This window comes from Ochotona curzoniae, unplaced genomic scaffold, assembly GCF_017591425.1.
Source record: "Ochotona curzoniae isolate NIBS_2020 unplaced genomic scaffold, NIBS_Ocur_1.0 contig_3432, whole genome shotgun sequence".
Classification (NCBI taxonomy): Eukaryota; Metazoa; Chordata; class Mammalia; order Lagomorpha; family Ochotonidae; genus Ochotona; species Ochotona curzoniae.
Window position 1 is genome coordinate 21,848,827 of NW_024465859.1, and position 27,784 is coordinate 21,876,610.

A 27,784-nucleotide genomic window follows, 5' to 3' on the forward strand; every position below is an offset into this window, starting at 1 on the left:
AGCTCAAAGCAATGCCTTTTACCAGAAAAAGCTTAAAAACATCTCACAAAACATTAATGTACTCTGCAAACGGCAATGAGTGTGATAGATAAGACATCAGAGCACAACATGATCACACAGATACCAAAAGGAAAGACGCCAGAAACAGAAATTATATTCTGTGTACAAGCTTGTATTTAGATATACCAAAGTCTTGCCTAAAGAGTCAGCCAGATCCTTCTGTGAAAAGCTGCTAACTGTTTTATGGGTGGTTGTTTTAAAACATTTATACATGACTGGTTGTCACTAGAGCTTCGCTCTTACATGTAACAATATACTTGTTAAAAACCAAACAAACAAACAAAAAAAAAACACCTCACTTTCCATCAGCATTTAGCAAATGCAAAGGCCCAAACTGACCTGCACAGACATCCTTCTCCACGTCCAAATCCATTTTCTTTGCAAGACGTGGAAGGCCTGTTCACACACAATAGACTTGTTTTGTTTTGTTTTGTTTTTAATTTAAAAGTATTTTAAAATGTTTGTTGTGCAGGTGAGGGGATTGCAGACCCAAGTAGGTCTCTGGGTTAGATGCAAAAGGATGGTGGGGACAGAGAAGATGAGCAAGGGAAAAGACACCACTCTCCCTCCTGTGACCACTGGGGGCAAGAAGAAGGCACAGATGTTGTACCATTCCTGTACGCAAAACACATCAGCACCAGGGGACAGAGATGGTCCTCTGATTTTATCCCATGGACCATGATTGGGAAAGAATGTCCTGAGAGTACTACTTGAGTGGTCTCGATTGTTCTGAGATGGTGTTGGCTTCATTGCACTAAGTGTAAGTACCACTTCCATACTTGACAGCTGTCTATGTCTCTTTCTGTATGTCCATAGCCCATGAATTTTGGTGGAGAATTTGATCTGCAACACTGCACAACCTGCTCTTCTTTCCATCTTATGGTGAGGCATGAAACTCTGTTGAGTTAGAAAGGCTGGCTGTCCTATCTTTTGTGTGCATCTCAGTTTGTTGTCTCTCCTTATGCAAAGTCAGCAACAGGAGCAGGCCTGTCCTTACAACATGTGCCCAAAGGCCAGATTAGATGTTCATGTGGTGTTCCCTGAGGTTGGGGATCAAGCAGATTGAATCCATTAAGCCATCTCCTAAAAACCTCAAATGGGTTGGTCCCCAAATCTGCCTCTCATGTGCGCCAGTGGATGTTGCATCCCAGTCCAGTGCAGCTTATCCCCAGACTCAACCTCATCTGCGCTAGAGAGTGCTGTGGCCTGGTCAGGGTAACCCCTAAGACTCTAATCATGACCAAACCCCGATCCAACACTTTCTTATACCAGTTGGTACTGCAGCATAGCTGAGGGGATCCCTGAGATCCCCTTCCAGTGTTATCCCCTGAACTGGCTCTCACATTCGCCTACAGGTGCTAAAAGCCCAGTCTGGCCTGGCTAGCTCCCAGACCCTGCTAACATGCCAGCAGGTGCTGTAGGCATACTTGTTTTTAAACAAGGGGTTTAGATTAGGGTTTTTCAATGCAGGATGAATAAGAGTGTATCTCTGAAAAACAGTTCTAGTTCTGAAACACAGAAGTAACTATGCCCCTGCAAGGAGCAGTTGAGCCATATAACTCTAGACTTTAAGAAACAAAGCATCCTAACTGACTGGGTTTCTGTGAAATAAAGAATGGTTTCAGGGGCCAGGTGCAAGAGCGCAGTGGTTAAAGTCTTTGCCTTGCACGCACCAGGATCCCATATACTCGTCAGTTCTAATCCCAGCAGCCCTGCTTCCCATCCAGCTCCCTGCTTGTGGTCTGGGAAAGCAATTGAGGATGGCCCAAAGCCTTGGGACCCTGCACCTGCGAGGGAGTCCGGGATAAGCTCGTGGCTCCTGGCTTTGTCTTTGCTCAGCATCAGCCATTGTGGTCATTTGGGGAGTGAACCATCAGACAGAAGATCTTCCTCTCTGTCTCTCCTCCTTTCTGTATATCTGCCTTTCCAATAAAAATAAAAATAAATCTTAAAAAAAAAGAAGAATGGCTTCAAAAAATTCCATAATCCTCAATTCTCAGACAATTCTGTTCAGAATAACAGACTGGCACAACACTGGTATCCCATATGGGTACCAGTCTCAGTCGTGGCTGCTCTACTTCCAACTGAGCTCCATACTACTGTGCTTAAGAAAGCAGCAGAAGAAGCAAAAAAAAAAAAAGAAAGAAAGAAAGAAAAAAAGAAAGAAAGAAAGAAAGAAAGAACAACAAAAAAATGGCCCAAGTCTTGGGGTCCCTGGTTCCTGGCTTTGGCCTTTCCCCAGCCTTGGCTGTTAGAGCCATTTAGGAGTGGAGCAGCAGATGGGAGACTGATCTCCCTTGCAACGAATCACCCTTTTTCATTAACATTGCCTTTCTAATAAGCAATTTTTTTTTAAGATTTATTTATTTTTATCGGAAGTCAGATATACAAAAAGGAGGAGAGACAGAGAGATCTTCTGTCCACTGATTCACTCCCTAAGCAGCCGCAGCAGCAGGAGCTGAGACAGTCTGAAGCCAGGAGCCCGGAGCTACCTCAGGTCTCCCATGAGGGTGCATGGTCCCAAGGCTTTGAGCTGCCCTCCACTGCTTTCCCAAGCCAAAAGCAGGGAGCTGGATGGGAAGTGGAGCTGCCGGGATTAGAACTGGCACCCATATGGGATCATGCAAGGCGAGGACTTTAGCCACTAGGCCATGGCGCTGGACTCAGCATTGAACTCCACTAAAATAATTTCGCCACCATTTTCCCTCTGTCTAGACAACATGAAATTGTCATAAATGACACCCAAAGTACAATTAATAGAGAAACTGTAATTTCCACTCTCCTCCCCCGTTCCACCAAGAATCACACATTAACGCCCTCCAGTATGTCAATCAATGCTACCCCAATGAAGGGTGAAGATTAACTCTGTGGAGTCTGGAGCCCATTTAATTCCCAGCTTGCTAAAAATTACGCATGTCCCCTTCTACCAAAATTAGAATATGTAAATTGCCTTCTTTCGACTAGTGCTAATGGTTATAATCTCAGAGATCTGAATGCCTGCTTGAATCAATACCTGCGTAAGGAGTCCCTACAAATACCACTTTACCCAGCTGCATTTTCTTTAGGGGAATCACAGACAAAAGAAAAGAGACAAGGCAAAAGAGGAGCGAGACAATGAGAGAGAGGCATGACTCAGGACCACCAGAGGCAGGCAGCACTATTATCACTATTATAAGAATAAACTGGTTTGAAGCCACTGTCAGTTCCTTGCGAGATGGCATATTTAAAAAGAAAAAAAAAGCAAGATCAAAGAATAGCAAATCATGAAGTAATTTATTAATAGTTGAAATGACAGGTGACTTTCTCCCATCGAACATTTGGCAATATCCGGAGAATCATTTATTCAAAAGTGGGGAGGTGGCAGGGGAAGATCTTTGATCGACTGGTTCACTCCCAAATCGGTCGAACTGTATTGGACAGCGCTGAGTCAGGCTAAAGCTAGGAGTTTCATCTAGGACTCCCACATAGGTGCCAAGGACTCAAGCACCTGGGACATCTTCTGCTATTTTTCCAAGGTCAATAGCAGAGAGCTGGAACAGAAGTGGAGCAGCTGGGACACAAACCATCACCCACATGGAATGTCAGAGTTGCAGGTAGCAGCTTTACCCACTACACCACAGTGCTGGCATAACTGCACATTCTTGATTTTTAGAATGCCGTTGAAAGGAATGCTCTTGGCCTCCAAGTTCAGGAACACTACCACCAAACATCCTACAAATTCCAAGGCAGCCTCCCAGAGGAAAGCAGTATCCAAGTTCAAATGTCAGAGAAATAGATCGATCTGAATAACCTAATGATCTGAGTAATCGAGGACCCTGGGAGCAGAGCTGGCTCCTGACTCCAAGCTAGCCACAATTCTGACCCAAACAGCAACTTGGGGAGTGAATAACAAATCAGTACATAACAGACCTCCCTCCCTCTGTAACTCTGCTTTACAAATAAATAAATAAGTGATTATAAGAAAAACATATGGACACCTGCGCCCTGAGAACCACATGCTCTCCATGCAAGTATGCCAAGAGGAGTCAGGCATCTGTCCACAATGTGTCCACTGGACTATGCCTAGATTATTTCAAACTATAAATGCTGTCTACCACTGGCTTGCACTATTCATACAAGGTAAGTATACCTTATCCAAAATATATGGGAAAAAAGCATTCCAGATTTTGCAGTTTTTCAAATTTTGGGTGAGTCTGCATAGACTGCCAGCTGAAAATTTTAGTCTAAATCCAATACATCCAAATCCAAAACATCCTGAAAATCATGTCCCTATAAATTTCAAATATCAGATGACTGGACTAGGACGTCCTGGCTGTAGCAGGTGTGGCAATTCGTCTCCACAAATGAATCCCAAAGAAACACACTGCTCAGGATCCCTGATCTTGTTGTTTTCATTTTTTAAAGATCCAATTACAATTTACACAAAGTCAGATTTACAGGGCGAAGGAAAGACAGATCTTCTGTCACTGGTTCACTGCTCAAGTAGACACACCAGCCAGAGCTGAGCCAATTTGAAGCCAGGAGCCAGGAACCTCTTCAGGGTTTCCCATGCGGGTACAGGATCCCAAGGCTCTGGGTCATTCTTGAATTCCTTCCCAGGCCACAGGCAGGGAGCTGGATGGAAAGTGGGGCAGCCGGAACATGAACCAGTGCCAATATTGGATCCTGGTGCATAGAAGGTGAGCACTTTAGCCACTAGGCTATCTCACTGGACCCAGAATCCCTGACATCGTGTGCTACCCTTCCACACTGCTCTGAAGCTCACCAATGACTTGCTTTAGCCATGACAATAAGGAATGCAGCACAAATTCTGAGCTTATCATTTTAAGAGAACTGGCAGCTCCTGTTTCCTTCCTCTTAGCACAGTCACTTGTAGAAGCCTTCAGCAGCAGCTAGCAATGCCGTCTGACTTCTCCGGTAAAGAAGTCAAGGAGAAGAGATTACATGCAGAACAGGCGTCTGCATGTCTCAACTGAGCCTCCAAAAGACTTTAGAAAGAACTCAAGGAGGATCAGCAGAAATTTTTAACTGAATTCAGGACTACAAAAAGTGAAGAAAATGGCTATTTTAAGTTATCACTATTGGGTTATTGAGCATTAATATTTATAGAGTTTTCAAGCTACTCACAATAACAGCACCGGAATGAAGCTAGTAGAGTTAGCTTATGGTCCTACAGTAATGACTCTTTGCTCAAAGGAATCTTGGCTATTAAAAAAAACCAAAAGATAACCCAAAAACATAAACTATCAAATTCCATGTTGACTTGCTCAGTATGTATAAAGCATGAGGCTCTGACATTTAGAATGACTTGGCCAGGGAAGGCTGAGCAGAGGTGGAGGGTGGAGCTTGCCAAGCACACTTGAGAAGGCTGAGCAGTGGGGTAGGTCAGTGGGTGTGCCAGCTGCCATGGAGCTCGCCATGGTTGCTCAGAGAGGGGGCTACTGAGGACTTACTTGAAGTATATAAATAGTTGGTGGGGGCTTCTATGGGTTAGGCCCCTGCAGCCGCAAGTGAATGCAACAACTGGAACGAGGTGGTGGTGGGGTTTGATAGAAGCATGTGGGGGGGAGGTCTCCCAAGCCCAGGAAGCTGCACAGCCAACGCACGCAAAAGCCAGATTTGGAAGCCAGCCTGATAAGAGTTCTGGAGGGTCTCTCTGGCAGTCATAGCACCAACCAATGGCCACAGGGAGCCAGGGACAGCATGCTTGGCTAAGCCACTGCACCCACCAACAGAGACAAGAACTAGGCCTGAAGGTGAACCACAGTGAACATGAGGCTGGGGGCTAAGGGTAAGTCAGGTCAGACCATAACACCTGCTAATGAGCATGGGAGCTTCGCGTGGGGGCAGGTAGAGGCAGACTGCTGCACCAGTACAGTGAGGACCAGGGGTGGGCTGGGCCAGATTGCTGCATCCGCCAGATCACATGAGAGCCAAGTCTGGGGACCAGCCTGCTCAGGGTTCCTAGCAATCTCCCCAAATAGGCTGTTGAACCCACTGGTAGACACAAGGGCAGGGCTGGGGCAGGCTAGGACAGGCCAATGTATCAACCAATGCAAATGTAAACCAGCTACAGGGCATAGGCCACGCCAAGCTGCAGCACCCAATGGAGAGCTTAAGAATTGGGTCTGGGGGTGGGATCCAGGTCTGGGGATGGGTTGAATCAAGCCAATGTACCTACTGGCACACAAAAGAGTCAGGACTAGGGACCAGCCTGATAGAGGTCTTCCCACTCAGGCCACTGCTCTCAACAGTGTTTTCAGGTGGTGGGGCTGGGGGTGGGCCAGGACAGTCTGCCTTACCTGCTAGTACCAGGAGCTGAGGGTGAGGTAGACCAGGCCAGGTCAATGTACCTGCAAGCTCAGAAAAGAACCATGGGCCCAGTGTGGTGGCCTAGTGGCTAAAGTCCTCATCTTGAACACACAACGGGACACCATATGGGTGCCAGTTCTAATCCTGGCAGCTCCACTTCCCATCCAGCTCCCTGCTTGTGGCCTGGGAAAATAGTTGAGGACTGCCCAAAGTCTTGGGACCCTGCACCCGCGTGGGAGACCTGGGGGAAGTTCCTGGCTCCTGGCTTCAGATCGGTGCAGCACCAGCCATTGTGGTTACTTGGGGAGTGAATTATTGGACAGAAGATCTTCCTCTCTGTATACCAGACTTTTCAACAAAAAAAAAAAAAAAAAAAAAAAAAAAAGCCACATCTGGGGATCAGCCTGGTAACAGTTCTTAAGGGTCTCTGCAACTAACCCCCTGCACCTGCCAGTACACATTGGATCCATGCTTGGGGGAAGGCTGGGATAGATCACTACACCTGCTAGTATAGATGAGAGCCAGGATTGAGAGCCAGGTTGATTTAGGCACAGCACCCATCAGCGTTCACAAAACACAGATCTGAGTGCAGGCCCAGTAGGGTGGCCCAGTCAGGAGTGGTCTTAAACTAACAGGATCCCCAGTCTCAGACCATAGATGTGTGGTCTGGCCTTGGTGCACATGTTACAAGAGTAGGCCACTACAGTTGCTGATTCTCATGCAAGCTTGAAAAGGATACCCAGATGTATCCTTTGTATATATATGTATCCTTTGTATATGTATACCCAGATACAGGAAAGACAAGACAGCCAGTTCCTCTAATCCACCAGAAAACATTAGGTACCTCTTTAAAGGACAAAAAGTTCAAAAACACTTCAGGCCAGGCTTTACAGCAAGCACCTAAGTCTGTGGACACTTTGAGGTAGATACGGACAACTAACAGGCCTTAGAACTTATACAGACATAACAACAAAGAGCCTATGTGGAGGGCACATGGAATTTGTCATCTCTTGTACGACGAAGGAAAAACCTCTCAGAGTATTCAGGGTGATGTATGTGGACACAGTCAGGTCCCCTTGAGGGAAAGTCTCTGATGAACAATAAGGATCCACTAGATGAGGGTTAGAATCAGGAAAACCACCAAATTTAGGGCCACAGGCCAAAAGTACACCTCCAGTGCTCTATGACAATCCACTCACCTACTACTCAAGCAACACCCCTAGGACATTGCTTCCTGAACCAAACTCCCTAAGGCAGCAGCAGGGGAATCACCTCCACCACTGGACACTGGTGTGGTTTGAAAGAAAAAGAGTGTTTTGCCACCCTCCCTTGCTGTGGACACAGGAAGGAAGGTAAAAGCATTTCTCTCACCCACCTCCCCCACCTCGCCCCAGCCTGGCCCCTCCCAACATGTGCCTACATGTGTCTGCAGTCCCCTCACTCTTGTAATGAACATTAAAAATTAAATTAAAATTTAGCATGACTTGTTGCTCGTCCAATTTTATCCCAATGAGGCTCTCCATTGGTTTGAAACAACTTCTGGTTCCCTCTCAATGCCAAAAATAACCCCAGAGTTTGAAAACTTAAAATTATTTGAGCTCTGTCCCTTATTAAGAGCCAGGGTAAATGTATTACAAAAATTCCAAAAGCAGTGCAGGAACAAATGAGGATAACAGCCCATTCCTATATAGATCCAAACTGCATTCAGTATTATCAAATTTTCTAATACAGAACGTTTTTAACGTGTGTTGCAAGGAACTAATGGGAATAAACTAGTATCAGCCCTGTTATAACAGCCATGCCTTGTCATTCTTTTTTAATAGGACATCTCATTTTCTTTTGTACCTCAAGTCTGCACTGTATCTATGGATTCCATATCTGTGGACTCAAGAAATTACAGATAAAAAAATATTTGAAAGCTGACTGCATCAGACTAAACACGTAGATGTTTTCTTGTCAGTATACCTAAATAATATAGAATAACAACTTTATGTAGCATTAATATTAGGCATTATAAGTAATCTAGAGATCTTTTAAAATATATAAGTGAGGCAAGAGTTTTGACACAGTAGTAAACATGCTGCTTCAGGTGCCTACATCTCCTCTTGGAGCATCTAGAATTAACTTTCTATTTTGCTTCTGATCCAATTTGTTGCAAATGTGAACTAGCCAGTTGAGTCATCTCTACTACCAGATAAAAGGAGGACTCCCAATGAAACTTGGGATACACCTTGACAATAGGATACTAAACATTCTATCATTGCCTATAGCTACAATGCCATGGTACATTTAAATAACAAAATGGTGAACTTGTGACTGTTGTTGAAGAATGATACTATTGTAATAACACCAGGGAGAAAAGAGTTGCAGGGAGAGAATGGTGAGGGAGGAATGGGAGGTGAATGTGGTAATAGCTATATTTATAAAACCATATCATAAAAACAGATAATAAGTAAAAACTTAAAACAGAACAGCCATACGGGATGGTTTGGTCCAGAAGTGAAGATCACTGCATGCCTTATCAGAGCACCTGGCTTGGCTCCCAACTCCAGTTTCTTGCAAGTCCAGACCCTGGCTGGAGGCAGCAGGTGATAGCTCAAACACATGGGTCCCTGCCACACAGGGAGATCAAATCTAATTCCTGGCTCCGAGCTTCAGCTGGGGCCCACCAACAGCCATGTTAGCCAAACAATGTGGAAGTTCTCTTTCCTCCAGCTCTCTTTTCCCAGATGCCTCCTCAAATAAAAAAATTTAAAGAAAAAAAAAAACTGCTGTATGGTCCAACAATTCCACTACATACCCAAAACAAGTGAAAATAGGATCTCAAAAAGTTATTTGAAGTCCATGCTCAGGGCAACATTATTCATAGCAGACAAAATGTGAAAGCACCCTAAACGTCTATCAAAGGACAAAAATGTGGTGTATGTATGAAAATTCTGTGAAATTTTGATACACGCTTTAACACAGATTAATCACAAGGACACTGTATGGAGAAAAGTCAATCAAAAAGACAAAATATTGCATGGTTCCACTTATGTATACTAAAATAATCAAACCCATTAGAAAACAAAGAATGGTGCTTGCTAGGGCCTTGTTTTACAAAGGAATTTCTTGTACAAAAGAACTTGTTTCTTAGGTGTATGGTCATATAAGACAAAAAAATTGTAAAGATTCATTGCACAATGGGCCCCGCATGGTAGCCTAGCAGCTAAAGTCCTTGCCTTGAACCCACCGAGATCCCATACGGGTGCCAGTTCGTATCCCAGCAGCCCTACTTCCCATCCAGCTCCCTGCTTGTGGCCTGGGATCGCCCAAAGCTTTGGGACCCGGTGGAAGATCAGAAGAGACCCAGTGGGGTCTCTAGGCTCCTGGCTTCTGATTGGCTCAGCTCCAGCCATTGAGGCCGCTTACGGAGTGAATCAAAAGACCAAATATCTCTCTGTCTCTTCTCTCTATGTATCTGACTTCCAAGAAAAACAAATCTTAAAAAAAAATTGAATAAAAGATTTATTGTTCAATGATGTGGATAGAGTTAACAAGTGAACAATGCTATATTTTAAACTTGGATAATTGTTGAGAAAACAAATCCAAGTCATGTTTTCATTTGTTTGGAATTTTTTTAACCACACACATCAAAAAAAAAAAAAAGTGTGTGATGGGGGAGGTTTTTATTTTCCATGAGAACAAAGAAAGAAAAGGATAAAAACCACCTTGCTGAGGTGAATGGAACCCAGGGGTCAGCAGAAAGACAGAAGCAGAAGAAACCAGGATACCTGTGTGAACTCACACAGCAGACAGAAAACACTAGAAGAGGTAGGTTCACACCCATACGCTCTGGGGCAGCAAAGGAAGAGGGCTACAGTTCTGTCCATGACAAAGTCATACTATCATCAGCCGTGGATTTCTTTATTATTATTATTTTCTCCTGCTGTAAGTTGGTCTTAATTTACTAGCAAGGTCACATTCAAGTCATGTGGCTTTTGCACTGGCACCCACCCCTCTAAAGTGCTCCACTCATATAGAGCGATGCAGGCGCTTGTGCACAGGTTGTCTACAAGAAGGGCACTCTCAGACTGCACCACCTGATCTAAAGTGAGCTCTATCCAGCAAAGAAGCCTGGAGCCTCCATTTTCCTCCTTTGGAAACAGAGGAGGAGTTTATTAATTGCTGCTATTTTAAAATCAGGCAGCTTCTCAGGGGAGGGGGCTGTCAGCATGTCAGTTGACAGCCAGCAAAGGAGACTGTTGGTGAGTTCAGCAGGATGGCTGGTAGGAGAGGACAATGGGCTGTCTAATGGCTCTTCCTGATGGAGCTGAGGGTTAGTGCACTTAGGAAACAGGACTGCACAGTAACCATCAACACATCTTGTTTTCAACTGCTACAAAGGGTATAGATACACAACTAGCCAAATGCAGGTGAAGGCATCACACCTGGACTTAACGGACAACAACTCAACTTATGTTGATTATTATTAATTATTGTTAATTACGTTGATTATTATTACAGGTGTGGCTAGCTCTTCTGTGTCTTTCAGCAGAATCTACAAATCTGGATTAATGTAGAAAAACTGACATTTTTAGAAACAATGCGAGGACTAAATACACCTAAGGGCTACATTATGCAATCTCTGGGGTAATATAATAGGTCCAGCCACTAAAAGATAATTTGCTCACAACTATTAGAAGTGTTCTTGGGAGCCCATCACAATAGATCAACGTCCAAATCCTCACCTTGCAAGCCCCAAGATTTCCATATAGGCATCAGTTCATGTTCCAGCTGCTGCACTTCCCATCCAGCTTCCTGCTTGTGGCCTGGGAAAGCATCAGAGAATGGCCTAAAGCCTTTGGACCCTGCACCCATGCAGGAGACCAAGAAGCTCCTGGCTCCAGATTGGCTCAGCCCTGGTCATTGCAGAAGCTTGAGGAATGAACCAGTGGAGGAAGATCTGTCTGTCTCTTCTTTCCTGCATGTATCTGACTTTCCAATAAAACACATAAATCTAAAAAACAAAACACAAAAAGCACTTGGGGCTGGCACTATGGCTCAACAGGCTATTACTCCACCTTCAAGTGCTGGCATCACTTGAAGTGATGGGCACCAGTTCGTGTTCTGGCTGCTCAACTTTCAATCTGGTTCCCAGCTTGTGGTCTGTGAATGCAGTGGAGGATGGTCCAAGTCCTTGGGACCCTGCACTCATACCAGAGATCCAAAAGAGGCTCCTGGCTTTGGATTGACTCAGCTCCAGCCACTGCAAACATTTGTGGAGTGAACCAGTGGATGGAAGATCACTGTCTCTCCTTTTCTCTGTAACTCTGATTTATTTATTTGTATTGGGAAGTGCGGAAGCCAGGCCACAAACTGGCACCCATACAGGATCCAGGCACTTATAAGGTGAGGACTTAGCCACTGGATCACTGCAGCAGGTCAATAAGTAAATTTTTAAGGGGGAAAAAAAAAAGGAAAACAATAACAGAAGTGCTATTAAAAGAAAGCAGAGAAATGAGAGGATGCTGCCCCCCACCCCAATAAATATGTAAGACATTCAGAGGACAACAGGAAGCTCCTATACAGTTCCAATGGGCTAGCACCAATTAATGTAAGCAAAACAGATTCAGCAGACAGAGCTCCACACAGCTGGTGTTACTGTCTTGCAAAAGGCTCCAATGAGTAAACACAGTAGGGAAGGGAATCTAAAGGGGGGAAAGGAGGAAGACAAGGGGAAGTGCTCCCAGAGCATTTGCAGCACACAGATCCCACCAGAGCGCTCCCACCTCCTGAGCTGACAAAGCCATTACATCTTTTCATGTTTCACAGCCCACTCCACATCATTCAGCTCAAACGAGAATGATGAAGAATAATCTGGACCACATTAACAGGTGCTAATTTGACCTGCACAGCAAGAAGGGTGCCTGGAGGCTCATCATGCCCTCCTGACCAGGGCAAACAGCCTCTCTCGCACACAATTCCCAGGACAGACATAAAGCGATTGGAGAATCTTGCTTCAGGGCAGAGAGCACAGGAAACAGGAAATTCTTTACCCATTTATGCCTGCTTTTAACTATCAAAAGAATCTCACAAGACTCAACACAGGGCATTCTAGTCCAAAGCACAGAGAGCAAGAACATGTGCAAGAGACTCCCTTGACTTCATCTGGGCCTCTGTTGCCTTACCACCTGCTACCTTACTTTACCACCTGACTCTTCAGATCAGCCTCGGCAGCAGGGGTGAAGTATTGTGGTGCAGCAATGAAGACAACCCAAAGCAGAAGCACAGGTTCTGTTTCTGATTGTCCATTTCAAACTAGCTCCCTGCTAAGATGCCTGGCAAAGCGGCAGACAATGGCCATGCATCTGGAACTCTGACCATCCACAAGAAAGACCCCAACAGAGTTCTAGGCTGCTGACTTCCACCTGGACCTGCCCCGTGCTGTCAATCACCTGGGTAATAAACCAGCATAGGGAAGATCTGCTTGTTTTTCCTCTCCATCACGCTACCTTTAAAGTAAATAAATCAACCATTTATTTAAAAAAAAAATTAAGCAGGTATTGGCAAGCTACAGCCTCTGGGCCAAACCTGGTCCACTGCCTGGTTTTGCACAGTCCATGAGTTAAGAAAGATTCTATATTTTTTTAAAGGTTGAAAATACCAAAAAATAGAATTTTTCAAGACATGTAGAAATTATATGAAAACCCAAATGTTTCTGTAAATAAATTTAGTGGAACACAACCACATTTATTTACATACGGCTGCTTTAAAGTCAGAACAGCAAAGCTGAATAGTTGTAACAGAAATTATACTGCCTGCAAGGCCTAAAATATTTACTATCTCTGTTTTGTCCTTTACAGAAAAAGTCTACAGCCCTTTTAGAAGGCAGAGTAGAGTAGGAATCACACTCAAAATTCAAAGGGGTTCAAGCAGGGAGTGACCTACTCAGGCGGGTAAGCAGTAAAAGTACCTCTATCCTATCCTCGCTGTCACTCTGCCAGAAACAGGTAGCCTAGGCAGCCGTGATGCCAACCTAAGTGTCACTGCCTTACGAGATGGAAAAGAGATGTCAGGACTCTCCCATTCATTGAACAAGGCACAAAGGACTACCGGACTCAAACACAGCCTGCAAGTGAATGTCAGAAATGGAACAAGCCTGGTTTTCCTTATATAAGAGGCTGAGGAAGAAAAGCATACTGACACTTCCAGGTGCAGATTAGTAGAATTAATAAAAGTCAATCGTAATGAGGAGGTTCCTGAAAACACTATCACAGCAGAATGTATTTGTAACAAACTCAAGACCGGGCCCAGCAGTGTGGCCTAGCGGCTAAAGTCCTCACCTGGGACACACCGGGATCCCATATGGGCACCAGTTCTAATCCCAGCAGCTCCACTTCCCATCCAGCTCCCTGCCTGTGGCCTGGGAAAGCGGTGCAGGACAGCCCAAAGCCTGGGGACCTGCACCTATGTAGGATACCCGGAGGAGGTTCCTGGCTCCTGGCTTCGAATCAGCGCAGCACCAGCCGTTGCGCTCACTTGGGGAGTGAACCATCAAACAGAAGATCTTCCTCTCTGTCTCTCCGGCTCTCTGTATAACTGACTTTCCAATAAAAATAAAAATAAATCTTAAAAAAAAAAAGAAACTCAAAACCTCATGGAGAGTAACCACTGTTGAGGTATAACGGGTTAAGCCACCAACTATAATGCCAATATCCCCTATGCACCAGCTCAAGTCCTGTCTGCTCTATTTCTGATCTTGCTCCATGTTGATGTGCCTGGGAAGAAAGAAGTCCAGGGACTTGGGACCCTGGAACTACAGGGGAGACCCAGATGAGGCTTCAGGCTCCTGGCTGGTTCAGTTCTTGCTGCTGTAGCTATTTGGAGAACTAAACCCGAAGATAGATGGAAGATATCTCTCTTGCTGTCTTTCTATTCCTCTCCATCTCCCTCTGTCTCTCAGTAACTCTGCCTTTTAAATATTACACTCACACACACACACACACAAAAGCTGTGCTAGAAAACACAGGAGTAAGATTCTCAAGTGTAAAATTTAAAACTGTTAAGTAAAACAGGACAGGAAATCACAAAAATTTACACTTTATATTAGTGATGAATAGTATACAATTGATTTTCACGTACTCCTAACAATGTTCACATTCTTCCACCCTCGCACTTCTCCTTCTAAGAATGCAGCCTCTAGGGCCCGGCACGATAGCATAGTGGTTAAAGTCCTCACCTTGCACACACCAGGATCCCATATGGTCGCCAGTTCTAATCCTGGTGGCCCTGCTTCCCATCCAGCTCCCTGCTTGTGGCCTGGGAAAGCAGTTGAGAACGGCCGAAAGCCTTGGGACCCTGCACCCACGTGGGAGACCTGGAAGAGCTCCTGGCACCTGGCTTCGGATTGGCTCAGTTCCAGCCATTGCAGTCACTTGGGGAGTGACCCATTGGACAGAAGATCTGTCTCTCCTCCTCTCTGTATATCTGCCTCTCAAAAAAAAAAAAATCTTTAAAAAAAAAAGGCATCCTCTAAAAATATTTACCCAGTGATGCAAAAGAGGCTACAGCTACATAAAACAGAAAAATAGAGTACAAAATCCAAATACTTGGCCCTGAGTAGATGAATTATAACGCATTCAATAATACTGTGTCAATGCAGAAAGAACATCAACTTGCAAAAGCACTCATAACACTTAAGAGAAGTAAGTAAATGGCAGAACAGTTTTGGTACAATCTCATTCCTATAAATCAAGGGGGAAAAAGTTTTCATTTGCACAGGAAAACATTCTAGAGCTAACAGTAGTTACGTGAGAAGTGACTCTGCAGAAAGCATCCATCTTCTACAACTGGACATTTCGGTTAGCTACTAGGCTACCGCACCAGGTCCTGCAAGATTTTAACCTTGTGATTTCTTCGAGTGGCTGAAAGGCACATAAAGAAAATGCACACCTGACAGAGAGTGCACCCAACCTGCAGGCTGACTCCGCCAAGTGGCTGGGCCAGGCTGCAGCCAGGATTTGGGTAAAATTCTCCTAAGTGGGTGGCAGGAACCCAATTATTTGTACCACCACTGCTGCTTCTCAGGGTGTACATCAGCAGGAAGTGGAACCTGGAGCACAGCCAGGACTTCAACCTCAAAACTCCAACAGGACCCAGGCACTCCAAAAGGACACGCAGACAATCCAGGCAGTGTCTTCTGGGCTATGCCAATGGCCCACTGCAGCTCCTGTACTTTCTCAAGCTCAGTGGTCACCTTGTTAAACTTCCTGTGTTGATTCTATTTCAAATCACAGATATGCACCTCTGTACATTTCTCTTTTTGCTCACAGAATTTGGCATCACCCGGCATAGTGGATATTTTACTTATTGTCTTTTTCTTATTAAAGTAAGACTTACTGCAGGGTACTTAAAGAGTGCCTAGTACATTCTAGCTACTTAGTATATATCTGCTAAATGAATGAATGAATGGCTCAATCCATCACAAAGTAATGCCTTTAAAAGACAAACTATAGGGTTACAATCAGGGCCAAACACACGGCAGTCCTGCCTCATACACCTCAGCTTCCATACGGAAGGTCTGGATCCACCTTCCCTCAGCTTTCCTTCTTACACTAAGTTGCTTAATCCGGCCACAGACTTTGTCCCCATTTTAACTTCCCAATATCTATTTCTTCTTTTCCAAACAAATGATGACTTAGCCATATTACAAATGAAATTGTTTTGGCTGAATATTCTTCACAATTCTTTGTTCTTAAATGTAAATTTCCGAAGAACTCAAAAAGGTAAGAAGGATTTTTGTATCTTGAATACCAAAGACAACAATTACACTGGGTTTTTCTTAATGAACTATTCATATCACGCAGAATTAAAAAGAAAGCAAAACTTTATTCTAAAATATGGATCCTGCCCGCTAAAAGAGAAAAGGAATCTAGAATCATCTTGAGACTAATAGATTTACTCTAATGATGTTCAAAAAAGATGAGAACACTCTTTCCAAGACCCTAAAGATACCACTTCTAAACAAACTCAATGAAAGAGTTCCACAGAAACTAAAAGAAAAATAAAGTACCTACAGATAATAAAATCTTTCTTTTAAATTCCATTATTCATTTCTATTGTGTACTATAACAAGATTAAGTACATCTTTACCATGACTGCAAAAGAACCTTCAAGGAAAAATATCTACCAACGTCACCGACTAGGAGACATGGCCGTATGACTCAGATAGCAAGAAAAAGACAAATGGCCTCAACAAGGAGCTGTCTGTGATGCCAAAACACTCAAGGATGGCACAGACCCAGAGTCCCCAGTGGGGGGCAGGCTGACGGACAGTTGCAGAGATTTCTATGGGCTCCAAGATAACCAATTCATACGATAGGAACACGAGACAAGAGTCACTGGAGATCAAGTAATGGAAGATGTTTCATGCATAACTGTTGGTTGCACCACTTTGTTTATTCAACAAGTACTTACGGAGCAATGACTCTGTGAGATAAAGAGATGTGGAATTATGAGCTTTTCAAAGGGCAAAGAGATACATAAAGCATTCTGCATCCTGGAGAGCAGAATTTCATTTCTTTTTTTTTTTTTTTTTTTTTTTTTTATTGGAAAGGCGGATGTACAGAGAGGAGAGACAGAGAGGAAGATCTTCCGTCCGATGATTCACTCCCCAAGTGAGCGCAACGGGCCGATTCTATGCTGATCCGAAGCCAGGAGCCTCTTCCGGGTCTCCCACGCGGGTGCAGGGTCCCAAAGCTTTGGGCCGTCCTCGACTGCTCTCCCGGGCCACGGGCAGGGAGCTGGAAGGGAACCGGGGCTGCCGGGATTAGAACCGGCGCCCATATGGGATCCCGGGCGTGCAAGGCGAGGACCTTTAACCACTTGCGCCACCGCGCCGGGCCCCAGAATTTCATTTCTATTCAGCTAACATTCACTGAGCACCTACCGTGTGTTACATAGTTATTCTAGGAACAGCAGCTACATAGACATGATAACTGCCTTCAGAAAGGGTGGCAGAATGGCACAGCTCCTTAAGCTGTCATTTGTGATGTCAGCATCCCAATACTGGCGTGACAAGTTTGAGTCCCAGACCCTCTGCTTCTGATGCAGCTTAGGGATAGAAGCACTCGCACGTGGTGTCCGTCTCTTTTGCCTCTGTCACTCCTCAGTCCTATCTCTATGACTTTCAAATAAACGAATTTTTTTAAAGGCATTTAAAATCTCTAGTACACATGCAGCAAAGAACTGATTATTTAGAGCAGTCAAGGAAGGTATCCCTAAGGAAAAGGTGGCAGCCATAACTAGTTTTTGTATAATCAACTGGATATACTCTCCATTCAAAGACAGTGGGGGCCCCGGCGTGATAGCATAGTGGATAAAGTCCTTGCCTTGTACACAGCAGGATCCCATGTGATCACCGGTTCTAATCCCGGAGGCCCTACTTGCCATCTAGCTCCCTGCTTGTGGCCTGGGAAGGCAGTCGAGGACAGGGTAAGGCCTTGGGACCCTGCACTCGCGTGGGAGACCTGGAAGAAGTTCCTGGCTTTGAATTTTGTCAGCTCCAGCTGTTGCGGCCACTTGGAGAGCAAACCATCAGATGCAAGATCTTCCTCTCTGTCTCTCCTCCTCTATGTTTATTTGGCTTTCCAATAAAAAGAAATAAATCTTTAAAAAAAAAGTCATTGGGAAGGATTCTGGCTTTTTAAACCATCTGACCTGGTTACATGTGTGGCAATGAAAAACTGCTAAAGCTGGGCCCCTCTCTAAAAGAGCCAGTGAGGCAACCTGCACTTTATTAATTTCTCAGCTGCCTTGTCCCTCTTGCCATCTATAACTCACTCTGCACACATACTCATTTATGGTGTGTGGGCTGACAAGCCCCGGGAGAATCACCACGTGATTGGAGCTGAAAGATCAAACAGGTCTGGTAGCCCAAGAGATTTCAAACTGTTCCAGATCCCCTATTACCAGTCTAAGAAACTCAGAAATCCAATGAGGATTCCCAATCTAATATGTGTTGGTGTTTTGGAGCAAATTTACATGACGGTCATCAACAAACTTCCCAGTTTTCACCAATCATAAGGGAAAAACAAACATCAAAAGACTTCAGTTCAGGATCTGGGACTGTGGCATAGCAAGTTAAGCCTCCATCTGTATTGCTACAACTCAACTCATATGAGCACTAGTTTGAGTCCTGGCTTCCACTTCTCATCCAAGCTCTCTGCTAATGGCCTGGGCAATCAGTGAAAGATGGCTCGAGTCATTGGGCCCCTGTACCCATCACAGACCAGAGAAAACTTCCTGTCTCTTCGCTTTGGACCAACCCAGCCCTAGCTGTTAGGGAGTGAACCAGTGCGTGGAAGATTCTCATTCTCTCTCTCTCCCGTCTTCCCTCCTCCCTATATCTCCTTCTCTCTGTTGTAATTCTGCCTTTTAAAGTAAATAAACAAATGTATTAAAAAAAAAAAAGACTTCAGTTCTCAAAATATATTCAATCTTTCTAGACACTCCAGACCTAAGGCTTTGTTAACCATCTAGATAGGCTATGAAGAAAGAGTTCAGCTGGGTGAGATTTAGACTAGCTTTGATCTGTCTCTTTTGGGATTTTAACAGTGAACAATCCTAACTGTGATCACTTCATAAGGACCAATCAGTGCAGTCCTATGGGCAAATAACTCAACAGCGCTTCTCATAGAAACACTGCGTTGGTTATAGTTCCACCCAGAAACAGTAATGAGATGCTCAGTATCCATTAGACTCCCAATTTCTTACAAGAGTTGACCAAAGAGGACACTCAGACAGTGATCACATAAGTAACAGAGGCTTTGTTGGAGAAAACAGCCTTAATGAAAGCAGCAATTTCAAATAAAGTGGTGCCCTCTTCAGGAGCCAAGAGTTCAAACCCCACATATGGTAAAAGAACCTCTTCAAAAAGACAATTTCCTTGCTTTACATGGAAAGTTTCTCACTCGAATAAAAAAAAAAAAACCGTGGTTTTAATAATTTTCTAATATTTGTCTTGAAGGCTAAAGGACTGGTCCTTTGAGGAACCACAACCCCTTCATCTTCTCCTGGATCCTGCATTCTCAGATTTAAAAACAAGTTTCAAGTAGTGAAACAAAGGACCCGCCACTTGAGTGGAACATTGGCGTCAGATCACACAGGTGCTCAATTCCAGTGCCCGCAGGCATAAAAGACAAACTCTGTTGGTTATTACCAGTCTACAGCCACGAGTCCTGCTGAAATCCACTCTGCGTGCACCAAAACATACCTCCTTAGCCTATCTCCCACGAAAAGGCCAGCACAATCACAATTTATGAACTCCACTCTTTTAGCAACAATAGTTACCTACAAAACACAGGCCGTGTTAGGCCCAGTGCAGTAGCCTGGCAGCTGAAGTCCTTGCCTTGCACAGGCCAGAATTCCATATAGGCACCGGTTCATATTCTGCTGGACCCCTTTCCCATCAGCTCCCTGCTTGTAAGCTGGGAAAACAGTTGAGGATGGCCCAAAGCCTTGGGACCACGCACCTACGTGAGAGGCCTGGAAGAGGCTCCTGCTTCGGATCAGCCTAGCTCTGGCCCGTTGCAGTCACTCAGAGAATGAATCAACGGATGGAGATCTGCATCTCTATCTCTCCTCCTCTCTGTATATCTGACTTTCCAGTAAAAAATTTTAAAAATACTAAATATTAAATTAAAAAGGTGTGAGTCACTGCGTTCTTTTAAAAAAAAAAAAAAGGGCCTTGTTAAAGGACACGTTTCTTCCCTTGGCATCCTAACCTAACAGCAGCAGAACCACTAGCAACCCAATGGCGACACCTACTGGAGACACAGGGGCAGGGGCTAGCTCACCAGGAAGGGATTGAGCCCCTTTAGAAGGGAGAAGATACTGTGCAGCAACTGCTTCTATTGGCAAATCAGAACAGAATGTCGAAACTCCATTTATGAGGCACCACTGTACACATGATATTTTACAATATGCCACCTTTCTTTTTTTAAAGATTTACTATTACTTTATTTTTATTGGAAAGCCAAATATACAGAGAAGAGGAGAGACAGAGAGGAAGATCTTCTGTCCCTTGACTTGCTCCCCAAGTGGCCACAACAGCCAGAGCTGAGCTGATCCCAAGCCAGGAGCCCAGAGCCTCTTCCGGGACTCTTATGTGGGTGCAGTGTCCCAATGCATTGGGCCATCCTCAACTGCTTTCCCCGGCCACAAGCAGGGAGCGGGATTAGATCAGGCTGGACTGCAACACCCACTGGTTCCAGTGGAAGACAGGGCTGAAAACAGAACCGACCCAGCAATTGCGACCACCAGTTGATTGGGGTGATGGACTGCACCGGGCAGTGTACCTCAAGTACAGACAAGAATCTGGTCTGGGAACACCTCAGACAAAGTCTCTTTGGGGATCTCCCCAACTACACTGCCGGACTCAGAACCCTAACCATGAAGAGAGGTGCAGGTTCCATGGTCTGCCATGGAGTGCAAATTCCAGAGCAGGGGACAGCACAATCAGTGAAAAACTGGGCAAACAGAGACTCTAAGGTGGACTACGTCAATCAGTGCATTCTGCAGCAACTTCATCGTACTTGGAGTGGCGAGATTGGTAGCAATTCATAACTGTTGAACCGTCAAAACCACTTGAGCAAGACCCTCGGAGCATGCCCCACATCCGGGACCTGGGGTGGGTGGGAGGCTAGGTAGGGCCTTTACCATTATCTCCCTATTTACCCTAGATACAGGAAAAAACAATGTAGAAATAGTCTTGCCCACTTTCCTACAGCCCTGGAACCTTTGTGCCCTAATTAACCATGCAAAGGTTGTCAAAAATAAAGAAAAAAAAAAAAAAAAAAAGAAGAACCAATACCCATATGGTATCCTGGCACATGCAAGGCAAGGACTTTAGCCGCAAGGCTACTGCGCGAGACCCAATATGGCTCCTTTATTAACCAGTGTCTCATCCTAGTACATTTAACAACAATACCTGGGACGGAAGGAATCTGACAGCAGTAAAGTCACCACCTGGGAAGCCCTCATCCCTTATCAGAGTACCTGAGTTCCTGACTCCGCTCTCCATTCCAGCTTCCCATGGAGACAGCAGGCAATGGTGCAAGTACACTGCAAGAACCCTGCTACACACACTAGAGACCAGGACTGAGTTCAGGCTCCCACTTCTGCTTGCTCCAGCCTTGGCTTTTGCAGTCACTGGGAGCACAAACCAGTGGATACAAACTTCTTCTCTAAATCTCTCTCTGCCTTTGAAATAAATAAAATTTTAAATGAATAAATAACTCCACAAATCATGTAATTTTTAAATTTACTATTACACAATGAGATCTTGGACTATTTGCATATTTTAAGAGAAAACTCATGGGGCCCAGCGCAATAGCGCAGAGGTTAAAGTCCTCACCTTGAACTCAACAGGATCCCATATGGGCGCCGGTTCTAATCCTGGCGGCCCTGCTTCCCATCCAGCTCCCTGCTTATGGCCTCGGAATGCAGAAGAGAACAGCCCAAAGCCTTGGGACCCTGTACCCATGTGGGAGACCCGGAAGGGGCTCCTGACTTCGGATTGGCTCAGCACCAGCCACTGTGGTTACTTGTAGTGTGAATCATTGGACAGAAGATCTTCCTCTCTTTCTCTTCTTAGAAGGTCAAAGTTACAGAGAGCAGAGGAAGAAGACAGGGAGTGATCTTCCATCTGCTGGTTCACTCCCCACAGCCACAACAGCAGAGCTGGGGCGGTCCAAAGCCAGGAGATTCTTCCAAGTGGGTACAGGGGCCTATGAACTCAGGCCATCCTCCACTGCTTTCCCATACCATAAGCAGGGAGCTCGACTGGAAGCAGAAGAGCCAGAACATGAACCAGCACCCAGATGGGATGCTGGGGTGCTGGGAGGCAGAGAATTAGCCCATTATACAGTGGTGTATATAATTTTAAATGATTGAACTGTAAAAAGCACAACATACTCAGCTTTTTGTCATTGGAAAATTTCAAATGAAACATTTTAGGTAGAGTCTAACGGCTTCTGGGTTTTTAATGGCCTATTTTAGTAAGACTTGAGTAATCATTAAGATTTAAGACATACAGAATGACAGCCAATAGTCAAACCATATTTTGGTATTTAAACTTAGTTTCTATGCCTGGAGGGATAGCATTACCAGTTAAAGTCCTCGCCTTGAACACACCAGGATCCCATAGGGGCGCCAGTTCTGGTCCTGGCAGCTCCACTTCCAATCCAGCTCCTTGCTTTTGGCCTGGGAAACCAGTCGAGGACGTCTCAAAGCTTTGGGATCCTGCACCCGTGTGGGAGATCCAGAAGAGGCTCCGGGCTTGGGATTGGCTCAATTCTAGCTGTTGCAGCCGCTGGGCAAGTGAATCATTAGACAGAAGATCTCCCTCTCTTCCTCTCCTCCTCTCTGTATATCTGCCTTTCCAATAAAAATAAATAAATCTTGGGCCCAGCACCGTGGTCTAGCGGCTAAAAGTCCTCACCTTGAACTCGCCAGGAGACTCATATAGGCACCAGTTCTAATCCCAGCAGCTCCACTTCCCATCCAGCTCCCTGCTTGTGGCCTGGGAAAGTGGTGCAGGACAGCCCAAAGCCTGGGGACCCTGCACCCATGTAGGATACCCAGAGGAAGTTCCTGGCTCCTGGCTTCAGATCAGCGCAGCACCAGCCATTGTGGTCACTTGGAGTGTGAATCATTGGATGGAAGATCTTCCTCTCTGTATATATGACTTTGTAATAAAAATAAATCTTTAAAAAACAAAAATAAATAAATAAATCTTTAAAATGAAATAAAATAAATTTAGTTTCTTGGATCATACTAGTAGCATTTCAAATGCCCAATAGCTACATGTGACTAGTGACTACCATACTGGACAGCAGAGAGTATTTCTACCACTATGCAAGTTTTATTGCACAGCATTGTTTAAGAGAAAAATATAAATTATTTGGAGGCAAATTGTATACTATATGGGTCAATAAAGTGAATAGAGAAAGGGAGACTCACCAGTGAAAACTTGATCCAGTGATAGGTATATGGCAGTTCACTCATTACACTTTTCATATTTATATGTTTGAATAACTGCATAATTAAAAGTTAAAGAAAAAAAATGATGCCTTTGGGGTAAACATCTGAAGTGGTTGTTGAGATGTTGACTGAAATGCTCATATTCCATTCCAGAGTGCAAGGGTTTGAGACCCCGCTCCACTTGCAACCCAACTTCCAACTAATACACACCTTGGCAAAGTTGACCAGATGCTCACTGGCACAATGGAAATGGCGACTGAACAGCCCCCAGAACAATAGTTGAAGAGAACCTACTATAAGTCCGGTACTGTGCTGGCTGTCTTCTCATTTCTCTTCATGAAGAGAAAAAGGAGTCAAAGTAGTTCTGAAGCACGAATTTAGTAGCTATTAATCCTGACTTAGTACCAGTTATATATCTGGCCACAGTAACAAGTTCTATGGCTTCATTCCCCTTTCACTATACCCAAGTCTCCCTCTGATCGTCACTCTAAGCCCTAAATAACTATCTACTGTTCACACAACATAATCTTTCCTCTGTTGGCAAGTTATTCCCCTTTAAGCAACAGTCATTCCGTGGGCATCACTGCTTTGGTGTATCAGATAAACGTGCCACATGGAAGCTGGTTTGTATCCCAGCTGCTCTACTTCCAAAGCAGCTCCTTGCTAATGCGCCTGAAAAAAAAAGAAATGGAAGGTAGCTCAAGTGCTATCTACAAGGGATGTTGAAATGAAGCTCCTGGCTTTGGTCCTGGCATGGCTCAGCTCTGGCTGGTAAGAAACGAACTAGTGGAAAATAGATTTCTCTCAAGCTTTCTCTCTGACTTTAACATAATGTAAAACTTTATGTAAACAAGCCTTGGCTCCATTAACACTTTACTCCAATGTGTAAAAAAGATACTTTATTCTTTTTTTCTTTGCCGAATAGTGCCTAGAACATTTCTGGGAAAACTGTAAACATTCAACTCTGTCAAGTGTAATTATAATACTAATTGACAGGGGAATTGACTAAAAGTATCTTCCCAAAACCACAAGAAATCATGCGCACAATCTATATTCCTACCCTTGCAATAAACTTACACCAATAGAATTCCCATTGTTTCAAATGGAGGACATAATACAGAAAAACATGCAGTTAGGATACAGTTGGTATATTCCAGGAGTTGGTGATTATGCTAGTTTTGACCTTTATAAATTAAAAGAAGGCCCTAATAAATCAAGTTTGATGTGTGCGGAGTCATACATGGCGCAGAGTGGGTGAATAACTACACCCACGGCTTTTTCCCTGAAAGACACTTCTTCCCAAGGTGAATATTCCCTTGGAAGGTTCATTCTAAGAATTTGCAGCAAACACCGAAGGTGTTGTTGAAAATCATGTGTCTCTTAAAAAAAAGAGAGATACCTTTTGGGGCAAGTATTTCATCTAGAGATTAAAATGTCCATGTCCCAGGCACGGCATAGAATGAATCAATGGACAGAAGATCTTCCTCTCTGTATATTTGATTTTCCAATAAAAATAAAATAAATCTTTTAAAAAAATGTCACATATCAGACAACCTAGGGTCAACACACAGCTCCACTCCTGATTTCTGTGATAATGAAAACCCATGGAGGCAAGAGTGACAGTTCAAGTGATTTTGTTCTTGTCACCAATATGGGCTCCCAGTTAGGGTCTGCTTAATGCTAGCCACTCTGGGCACTTAGGGAATAAATCAACAGATAGTAGCCTTCTATCTCTCAAATAAATAAATAAATGTCTTAAATTGACTTTTTTTTAATAGAAATACATGTTGTCTGCTTTGCTCTGTCAGGCTGTACTGTTCCATACACTGAGGATTAAGAGGCAAACTGTTGTCCAAAGCAACACAAAGAGCTGCTACAATACACTAGTTTGTACCAAGCAGGATTTTCTTTTAGCACTTACTCCTAGGCACTCAGGCATTTTCTTCTCTCACAATAACTAGTCCTTCACATAAAATCCCTCAAGAAGGCAAAAAAATAAATAAATAAAATAAAATAAAAAAGATAAAACACACACACACACACACACACACACACACACAGGGCAGAGGAAGTAGTCAACGGTTCCATCTCCTCACGCCTCTCTAACCTAATGTACAGTCTCCACTCAAGGCTAAACCCAGAGTCCTAGGCTGAGTCAGAAATAGATCTAACACAACCAACTGACTCATACTTCTAGGCTCTTTCCTATCTCTACCACCAGAGCAAAATTTTCCAAGACGGTGCAAATGGAGAAATCCGAACCAGATGCGCAGGTCGCAAACACTCCAGATACAGCCACATCTATAGGACTGAAGGAAGAGATAAGGAGAAAAGTGAGGCGTGCATGAGGAGATAAGAAGCAATAGCTTACCTCCTGAGGGAATCTTCTTCAGAGCTTTCCTCAGGCATATCCTGATGTAAGGCCTCCTGTGATACAGTTCCAGATCTGCTGGACTGGGTGTAAATTCTTTCCCAGTGGCCCGTCTCCTGGTTGAAGGCCACCCCCACAGTCCTCTCTTCCTGCGGACTAGCAGAGCTGCTCAACTCCAGCCTGCTGGAGCTGGGCGTCTGGCCCTCAGTCCGCTCGAGAGGTGGCAACTGGCTGCCACTCGACGGCAGACCCTCAAAGGTACTGGGGACCTGCCACGAGGAATTGGCCTCCCCAGAGGAGTAGTTGGGTGTGGTTCTTTCCCAGCGCAAGGTATCGTTGTTGAAGGTCAGGAGGTTGTGGCAAGCACGGCAGCGATTCAGGTGGCCACGAGACAGGTTGGAGTTGTTCTCGCTGCTGTGAGGGGTGGGCTGGTGGGAAGGGCCTGGCCTTTCGGATTCAATGTTATTGTTGAGCATCTCCTGGGCCTGCTGGTTCTGGGGCGCCTCCCCCGCAAGGTTCGGATCCAGTTCCTGAAGTCGGTCATACTCCAAAAAGAAGCGTCGCAGATCACACTGAAGCTCGTGACGAATGCTGCCTGAGTTGTTCTGGCTGGAGCCGTTGGCTCCATCAGGCTCCGCTGCCAAGCCTGCAGCTGGAAAGCCCCTCCCTTCCGTGGCAGAAGTGTACACGGATGCCTGCGAGCCACCTTCCTGCTGTCTCAGCACAGACAGCAAACTCACCGAGGAGGCACTGGTCCTGGGCGGTGGCATGGACTCCGCCTCAGGGCGGGAGTTCAGACTGAGGACTGTCCGGGTCCACTCCGATCCAGTCAGCCCGGGGGCTAGTTCTCGGTGGTACCTAGATGGGTGGCTGGACAGAGGGCCTCCCAGAGAGCGCCGGGTGGGACCCAGACTGAGGTTGCGGAGCGTGTTGCCGGCAGTGCTGCTCTGGACTGTACTGAAGGCAGACGGCCGGGTCAGGAGGCCCTGGTCCTGCTGCGCTGACGAGGCCTGCTCCGGGGGGTGGAAGGGCTCGGTCTGTACAAAAGAAAAGGAAGGGGTAGTAGCCCTGGCAGAAGCAGGGGGGACACTGTCCTGGTGTGGCAAGAGGGAAGGAACTCGAGTGCCAGAGCAGCGGCTGCAAAGGCACAGGATCCCGAGGTGCTGGCAACACTCAGCTGTGGGGTAACTGACCCGCTGGCGGAGCCGGATGTAAGCGGAAGTCCTGGGACGCTCCGTGGAGGACTGAGGGGGAGGCGGTGGGGGTGAGGGGGTTGCAGGATCTTGCACTGCACTTTGCTCTCCCACCTGGATGCCAGAAGAGCGAGAGGACAGCATGTGCAGGAAATTGTGGAGGAGAGGCGTCCGGCGAACTGGTTGTGACTGCAGGAGGGCACGCTGACGGTAGTGGGATAATTCTGTTCCATCCATTGGGATTTCTGGCTCATCATCACCCTGCAATGTGGACCGGCAGGGGACAGGGACACAGCAAGGCATTAAGCAGAATTCCCAAGTAAATCAGAAAAACTAACAACTGATAATCAATCATGCAAGGAAACAAAACTTTCATAGACAATTCTCTACCCCTGACGCTCAGAGCACTAACTGGCTAAGATTCAGAAGCATCATGGGGTATGAAACTATTCACTTCCAGTTCCAGTTAGCAATGTTAATGAACATGTACAACTGGTAAACCGACTTTCTTCTAAAAGGTGCCTCCATGGTATGAAGGTAGTGAGGTGAAGCAAAATATCAACCAGCCAGATGCACAGGAATGACATGCTGCCCAACGCTGCCTGGTGAAGGCAGGGCTGACTTCTAATGATGTGATCACGCCAAGGTTTCCTACCTGCCTCTCCTGTCAGAATTAGGGCTGGAACGGGAAATACACAGCCAACAGCAAATTTAAATCTTGACTAGACTAGAAAGAAAGACTTGGACATTCAGAACTAAAACCTATTACGATCAAAATTAGAACATGAAGTTAGAAAATAACTGCAGACTTGAGATGAAGCTG

At 45.1% G+C, this 27,784-nt stretch overlaps 1 protein-coding gene across 6 annotated transcripts in view; it reads right to left on the reverse strand.

The window, feature by feature from the left end:
* The window catches only part of AMBRA1 (autophagy and beclin 1 regulator 1), a 215,092-nt gene that overhangs the window by 142,387 nt on the left and 44,921 nt on the right, over nucleotides 1-27,784 (reverse strand). For 3 of the 6 annotated variants that reach the window (XM_040980181.1, XM_040980179.1, XM_040980180.1), the window contains one exon: nucleotides 25,769-27,222. In XM_040980181.1, the coding sequence (XP_040836115.1) occupies nucleotides 25,769-27,222 (1,454 nt within the window). The remainder of the gene's footprint in view (nucleotides 1-25,768; nucleotides 27,223-27,784) is intronic. The other 3 variants (XM_040980185.1, XM_040980184.1, XM_040980182.1) reach the window with 2 other exon arrangements.